Source organism: Dendrobium catenatum, unplaced genomic scaffold (genome assembly GCF_001605985.2).
Source record: "Dendrobium catenatum unplaced genomic scaffold, ASM160598v2 fragScaff_scaffold_542, whole genome shotgun sequence".
Classification (NCBI taxonomy): Eukaryota; Viridiplantae; Streptophyta; class Magnoliopsida; order Asparagales; family Orchidaceae; genus Dendrobium; species Dendrobium catenatum.
Window position 1 is genome coordinate 848,443 of NW_021319004.1, and position 8,307 is coordinate 856,749.

General features: G+C 36.4%; 1 protein-coding gene across 1 annotated transcript; it reads left to right on the top strand.

The window, feature by feature from the left end:
- The first annotated feature begins 503 nt into the window (after positions 1-503).
- On the top strand, positions 504-3,768 carry LOC110109919. The gene is made up of 7 exons (XM_020841146.1): positions 504-791; positions 930-1,220; positions 1,303-1,399; positions 1,892-3,059; positions 3,114-3,194; positions 3,243-3,617; positions 3,672-3,768. The coding sequence occupies exons 1-7, from the start codon at positions 504-506 to the stop codon at positions 3,766-3,768; spliced, it is 2,397 nt and encodes a 798-aa protein (XP_020696805.1).
- The last annotated feature ends 4,539 nt before the right edge of the window (positions 3,769-8,307 follow it).

The following is an 8,307-nucleotide window of genomic DNA, read 5'->3' on the forward strand; positions in this document are numbered from 1 at the left end:
CCCTATAGGTATGTCGCATCAATATAGAATTGACAGACTCTGAATTAGATGCCAATTGACAGGATTTCAAGGTGATAAAAAAAATCACCTAAAAGGGGCTTTAGGACCTAAGTCTTTAGCCTAAGGATTCTGGGTTTTAATTGAATTTAAGATCTAAATTAGGCCTAAGGGCTAGGAGCTAGGAAGATCCTAGTATCTAGAACTCAGGAAGGAATCAAGAGTGACCTCATATAAAAATGAGGTCAACAGTGTCTTTTGATGTTATGGAAACATAAGCACAAGCCATTGTTGTTAATCTCTCAGTTCCCATCTTGGGAACTTGGAAAGTTGCCACTGTTTATGGGAGTAGATGTTGTAAGGAGAGGGGAAGTCTTTGAAAGCAACTTCAGGAGTGTATGGAGGACTCAATTCCTTCCATTATTGGAGGGGATTTTATTTGTATCATTAGTAAGGAGGAGAAGAGAGGAGGCAAGAGGTTCTTGTTTTCAAAAGGACCTAGGGAGATGAAGAGCTTTATGATGAATTCAGATTTTCATGATATTGGAAGTGTTGTACCAAGGTTTACTTGGTGTAACAACAAAGAGGGAACCTATCGGATTTGGGAAAGGCTGGACATATGTATGTTAAATTCAGCTGCTAGTCAGAAGCTTCCAGTTGCTACTATCAAGCATCTTGCTAAAGTGGCGTCTGACCATAGTCCTATTGTTCTGAATATGGGAGATAAGGTGCAGTTCAAGGAAAAAAACTTTATGTTTGAGGACACTTGGAGATCTTACCCAGCAGCTAAGAGTGTTGTTTATCACTCTTGGAAGAAGAATGACTGTGGTGATGAGTATATGATCTTATAAAGGAAGCTTAGCCAAACATTAAAGGCACTATTTTTTTTGGAATAAAAATAAGTGCAGTGCAAGGATTTGAATTTGTTGAAGGAAAAGTTGAAGAAAGAAATCCTTGAACTTCAAAACAAGGAAGCTTTGGGTGATAATTGGTCGGTTGATGACCTTTTTGTGCTTAGAAACAAAGTTCATGAACTTAATGTCACATTGAGAAGATTGTCTACTTGGTGGAATCAAAGGGCAAAGGCAAGGTGGCCTGAGGAAGGAGATACAAACTCAAAGCTTTTTCAGAATTTTGCATCGGCAAGAAGAAATGGAAACCAAATTAATCAGATTAGAGATGAGCATAATGTACTGCATGATGATGAGGATCAAATTGAGAAGGTATTCACACAATGTTTTTGAGAAGAAATGGAAATACAGAGAATGTGAGCTGACGGGATGGCCATTGGTTGCTGAAAAATAGAAGGTTACAGATGAGGATATGGTGATGCTTAACGAGGATTTCTCTGTGAATGAGCTGCAGTTCTTGGTTTTCCAGCAAGGAAACAACAAGGCACCAGGTATTGATGGAGCTACATCTTCTTTTTACAAGAGTTATTGGAGTATTATTTGGGAGACTCTATGGGGTGTTGTCAACTATTTTTTCAAATCCAGCCTTATGAATAGGGAGTGGAAGGATACATTAATTGTTTTGATTTCTAAAGTAAAATACCCTCTGATTCCATTGAATTATATGCCTATCAGCATATGTCAGACTAATTACAAGATTGTGGCTAGTATGCTAGTTAACAGATTGAAGAAGGTTATTTCCAAGATGATTTCTGAAGAGTAAGTAGTGTTCATTCCTAGAAGATCCATTTCAGAGCATTGTCTTTTGGCTGAAGAGATCCTTCACAAGTTCAAAATTTCCAAGAATAAGAAGGGGTTGATGGCTCTTAAATTGGATATGGAGCAGACTTATGATAGCATTGAATGGACAACACTTCGTCAGGTTCTTAAGTGATATGGTTTTCCTACTGTTTTCTCTAACTTCCTTATGGAATGTGTTGTAGATGTGAGGTTTTCTATCACCATCACTGGAAGGAAATCCAAGTGGATTAGGGATCAAGGTGGATTCCGTCAAGGGTGTCCACTTTCTCCTTATCTCTTCATTTTGTGTTCTCAACTCATGTCCAACTCTTTAGAGAAAAGGGGACAAACTCTTGGCATTCAGATTTTCCCTAGAGGCCCAAAAATCACACATCTCCTTTATGCAGATGATGTGTTGATTTTTTCTCATGCTTCCATTACTTTAGCCAAGGCATTGAAGATTATAGTGGAGGATTTTTGTAAGTGGACAGGGCAAAGAGTTAATGTCAGCAAATCACAAATGTTGTTCGACAAGGTGGTTAGTTACTCTATGAAGAAGAAGATTGCTAGAGTACTCGGCTTCAAAGTGGTCAAGGAGATGAAGTACTTGGGAGTAAAGATTTCCCTTAGTAGGCTCAATATGGCTGATTTTCAAGAACTTATGAGTAATGTCATGGATAGACTCAACTCTTGGGGTAAGAAATCTTTGTCAATGGGAGGTAAGCTCACTCTCATTGAAAGCTCTTTGTTCACTATGCCAAATTTCTCAATTACTCATTCTTTGGTTCCCAAAAGAATATTGCATGAGTTGGAAAAATTATGTGGAAGTTTCATTTGGCATAAGAATCATGGGACCAATGGTATGCATTATATTGCTTGGGGAGAAATTTGCAAACCAAGAAGTATGGGTGGGCTGGGCTTGCATTCTCCTTTATTAGGAATTGGCTCTTTAAGATCTAAATTGGCTTGGAACTATATTCAGAAGCCGAATTCATTGTTCCATCAAACGATGAAAGCTAAATATGGTGATGATGTTATGAATGGTGCTCAAAAGAAGGATACTTCTAGTGCTTGGCAGATTATGTTGGATGGGGGAAAGAATTTGAAATTCGCTGTTAGATGGAAGGTGGGCAAGGGTGACAAGATCAATGTCTTGAATGATTCTTGGTTTCTTGATAAAAGCATCAACTGGTGGCCAACGTATGTTGATTATGATGTGCTGGATGGTATCTATGTACAACAGCTTTTGTTAAATAATGGTGAGTGGAATCTTACTTTGTTATATAGGGCCTTTCATCCGGATCTAATCTTATTGATTAGACAAATTCATATTGAGTATGAGGAGGAGGATCGAATGGAGCTGCTGAAATTGTGTTAGGGTAAAATAGTGTCTGCCTTGGTGTATGAACAATTGCTTCTCAATAGATGTACCTTTGAAGATGTTGAGTTTTATCGCTGGGTGCAGAAACTTAAACTTAGTAAGAAGGTTGAGATCTTCTGGTGGAGGTTAGGTAAAGTAGCGATTCCTACTAATCTGTTTCTTAAAAATCGCAGGATTACTGAGAATGCTTTATGTGCTAGAGGCTGCCAAGTGGATGAAACGTATGAGCATATAATGGTTCATTGTAAATATATGGTTGAAGTCATTATGAAGATGTGTGAATGGGGTATTCTAATCCCTGTTTTCAATTCTCTGGACTGCTGTTTACATGAGCTGAAGAGATTATCAAGTTGTAATTCTGGTATTGTCAAGGTTTATTGTACCATTGTGTATCTCTCTTGGAAGAATCAGAATGATGTAAAACATGGTAAGATTGCCTTGCCTTGTTCTATGGTTGCTTCTAATGCATTATTCTTAGCCACTTCCAAATCTAGTCCAAATATTACTAACTGGGGTACTAATATCCTTAGGGAGTCTCAAAATACTTGGTGCCCTCCACCGAAAGATTGGATTAAGATTAATGTGGATGCCTCTTTGCTTAGTTCCAATCTTGCTGGTATTGGTGATTTTTTTAGAGACCACAAAGGCCGGCTTATCAGTGCATTTGGGAAGAAGAAGGCTCATTGGGATATTGCCTAGCTTGAGTTATTCTCACGGTGAAGGAGTTCCTTAGGAGTTGGATGTTGGATTGCAAGGGGTTGATCATTGAGAGTGATAATTTCAATATTATTAAATTCCTCCAAGACTCATTGAAGAAGAATAACTGGCTTGTGGATAGGTGGCCGGCAAAGGACTTATGTTTCTTAAATGATTTTAATAAAGTTGTTTTCCATCATGCCTATAGATGTTGTAATAAAGTAGCTAATTGTTGTGCTACTTTGGCATTGGAAAGTTGTTTTTCTTATGATAGTTTCTTTTGAGAACATCCCTTCCTTCTTGATGGATTTAATCAAGGAGGAATGTGATCCTTTTATTACTTGTAACTAGTTCTTTGTTTCTTTTTAATGCAAGTTGTTGCAATTCTTCAAAAAAAAAAAAAAAAAAAAGTCGAAGAAGAGTTTTCCATGGTGGGTATAAACTAGTCTCATCATCAGTGAGAAGTCATCACCCTTGACCGAAACCATCCTTCAACACCCCATTCCAATATGATTCAAATTACCGAGTATCAATTCTTATGATGGGAAATCCAACCCATACGAGCATATCGATCATCATAGAACCATCATGCATATCCAATGAGTCTCAGATGCACTACTATGCCAAATTTTCTTTGCTACCCTCAAGGGACAAGCACGAATGTAGTTCTATTCACTTCTAGCTAGAACATTCCCCAGCTTTGTCAAATTGTTTAAAGTATTAGTGGAACAATTTGTCGGAGAATTGCTAAGGATTCTTCCCACCTTTCTGGGATTTGTCAGAATGAAGGTTAATCACTAAATGAGTATTTTCAACAATTTTCCATTGAAGCTCGATAAATTCCAGGATTATATCCTAAATTACTAAGAGGAGTTTTTCATGGAGGCCTCGTCCTAGTCCCTTTTACTTGGTATTTATGCAAGACTCGGTTCCTTCATATCTTGACCTGATCCACCGTGTGGAGGCACATATATCAGCAGACAAAGCTATCAATGCCCATAGAAAGCAATTTGAGCAACCTTCCAAAAAATGCAAGATGATCCAATAATGGATAACACATTCTCACAGTAAAAAAAAATAAGGAAAGAATAGCCTACCTCTTAGACCTCCATGGCCACAATAGAAGTTTTGATATATCACTCCCTGAGGCCTGGAGTTTTGTTGGACCACTACCTGACATCGTTGCTATGCTGGACCAGTACTTAAGGGCCTTAGTCTCGCTGGACCACCACCTGAGGGCCTTAGCTCTGCCAAACCACCACCTAAGGGCCTAAACTCTACCGGACCACCACCTGAGGGCCTAAACTCCACCAAACCACCATCTGAGGGCCTGAGCTCCATCAGACCACCACTTAAGGGCCTAAACTCCACCGGATTACATGAAAAACTAGGGAAGCCAACATAACAGGAAAAATAATCAACCCAAACAGATGCAATAAGCAAAAGGAACCCAAGACAACAACCCAGGTAACCAAGATAACATCACAAGAAACCAAGATAACAACCAAAGAAAACCAAGCCAACAACCAAGGGAAACGAGCCCAACATAGCAGAAACCCATTTTTCCCCATAAACGACTTCGCAATCAATTTAGAAGAGTTCTTATAATTGCAAATCAACTTTCAATGCTTTCATAAATAATCCAGCATTTGAACATATTCAATACCAAATAGACAGCATCACAAATCAACTTTCAAAGCCAACCAACCTAGGATCTAGGGCAAAGGAATTCAACTTCCAGGCAACCAACACATCATCCCAAGACTAACATAAATTACATAAAATCAACCCAGCAATTAGGCCATCAACCAACCTAGCAAACAAATCCAAATAATCCACTGAGAGTAATAACAACATGACTTCAATACTTAATGTGTTGATGAACATTAACTCAGCATAACAACTTGGGATGTCAATAATTTATAGGATATAATCTCTAATAATATCATAACAATATAGCAGCATTAACTGAATAGAAAAACCAGCATAAATTGAACATAAAAACTAGCACATCGAGCTCGACTTGGCTTGTTTGCACAACAACTATAATTGATTAAAAACAAGCAAGGATTGAACAGAAAAATCAACACAGACTGAACAAAAAATAACTTTGAAAATAGATTTAACTGAACATCACCTCAAACTTTTTGGGCAAAAATAATCCCAAACCAGAAAGCATGCCAATGCAGACATGCATGCCAAACTTTACCATATTTTCAAAAAAAAAAATCAATATAATATTTGAGATAACAGTAATTCAGCAAGACAAAAAGAAATTAGAAAAACCCTAAATCCAAAAATTTCTTATGAAACTTCAGAATAATTTGATCAAACAGCAAGACAGTAAGATAACCCTCTACTCTGTTCATAGATTAAACTTCTAAAAGGAGAAAAATAAAAATAAAGATAAGAGATACAAACAACGAGAGATGTAAGTGTTCATGTTGAGCCAAACGAGATGTACACGATGAACACCACGGACTAACAATATGCCAGAGAAGGAGAAGAGAGGAAACTGCTGACAGAGCAAGGAGTTCTGAAGAGAAGAAATGGAAAGTTGGAAACCCTAGATGAAGTAGTGAAGGGGGAGGAGATGTTGAAGTGGACGTAAAATGAATACGCCAGATTGCGGAGCCCTAAGTTTATCCCATCGCATGAAATGAAAGCACGGGTCAAAATGGTGTTGACTTTTTTTCCCCATACCTAGATTAAAGAGTTGACCTGGTCAAATTTGACAAGGCTAGACCCTAAGACCCTTCTCAATAGGTTCAGGGAGTCAAGCCAAGTCTGCTGAGGCCAAACCCAAGTCCTGGGTCAACATAGTTGACCAGGTCAACTAGGGTTGACCCAAATTAACCATAATTCCCTTCTACTTGGTTTGAAATCTACTCAGAGCTTTCTTGGCTCAATCTCTCCCCTCCACTCGACTCAGTGGGCTAGGCCCAATCCATTAGGCCCAGACCTGTGCCCTGGGTTAACCTAGTAGAAGGTTTTGGGAGCTCCCACAGGCATGTGTGGCGAGAGTTATGAGCCGTTGATATTAGGTCTATGGTCCAGATTGAGGAGAGCCACGATTTCTCATAACCACACGGGCCGCCGTCTGTTTAGATCTCGGTCTGCCGAGATCATGACCGACCACGCTATCAGTGGACAGTCCAGCGGTTGCGACAGGATGCTGATGCAGTAAGTGAAACCACGTGGGTCCCGTTGCTGATTGATTATTCAAAAATGATTAATGGTGGCCCCATTCATTGCCAATGATTAGGCATCATAGCTGCTTTTTGAATGGGCCAATCACCGTAAGCCACGCGTCCCAGAGCCATTTTTTTAAATAAAATAATGATTTTAATTATTTTTAAACCTATTTTAAATTTAATTTCTTTAAAAAATATTATAAATTATTTTAAAATAAAAAAATACATATTAAATATTAAATTTTTCAAAAAAATATTTTCTTTTATTTTAAAATGATATTAGTTTAAAAATTATATTTTATTATTTGATATTATTATTACTATTATTATTTAAATTACTTTTAATCATTTTAACCTTCAATAATTCATATCTATTTCATTTTAAATGCATTTTTGATGCATAATATCTCAATGTTTTTTGAAAATTATGAATTTTAATTTAAAATTATTTTTAAATTGCAAATTTTTATTTCTAATATATTTCCTGTGTTATTTAATTAGTTTATATTTAATCCTTATTTAAATATATATTATAATAATTATTTTAAAACTAAAAATTATTTTTAAACATTTTCAAGTCCTCGTTATGGTGGCCAGTGGATCTCCCCTATATGTATTTATTACAAATTGATTTATTTTTAATTACATTATTTTTTTAAAATTTATATATTTATATGTATTTTTAAATTATTTTAAAATTACTTATATTTTAAATTCCCTAATTTTGGGAGATTTACTTTGTGGAATTTTAAACATAACTCATTCATGGGAATTACCTTCATGGGGGAGTGGATTAGTAAATGATTGAGTCCCAATCATTAACTAATCACATTATTAATCGTGGTTAGTTATTCTTTTATTGTCTCTTGCATGTGTAGGATGAATGAGCATTTAGCTTAGGCTCTCCTAGATCTAAGGATATGATGTATTTACTTCTTTTGTGTACTCCCTACCTTGTTATCTCAAGGGTTAGTCCAAAACTTTACTTTAAATCCCTTTAACGTAGCGACACTCTAAGGATAATAATTAAGGACCCATCTAGAAAACTTAGAAAAATTCTATTAGCTAGGATAGATCCCTGATTAACATAAAAACTTCAACATTTAAACTTAGTGACATTTTAAACCTTCCAAAATTTTTTAGGATTTTTTAGGACTCTTTAGACCACTTAATTAACCAACACTAATTTACTTATTAATTAGGATATGATGCCTTCAAAAAATTCTAATAAATACATTTCAACTTAGAAAATTATTCATAATAGCTCAAACTGTTAAAAATTTAATCCTTAACTATAGATAATTAGGGCTCCTTAGTTGGGCCTTAATCTAAACCTTAATTTAACATT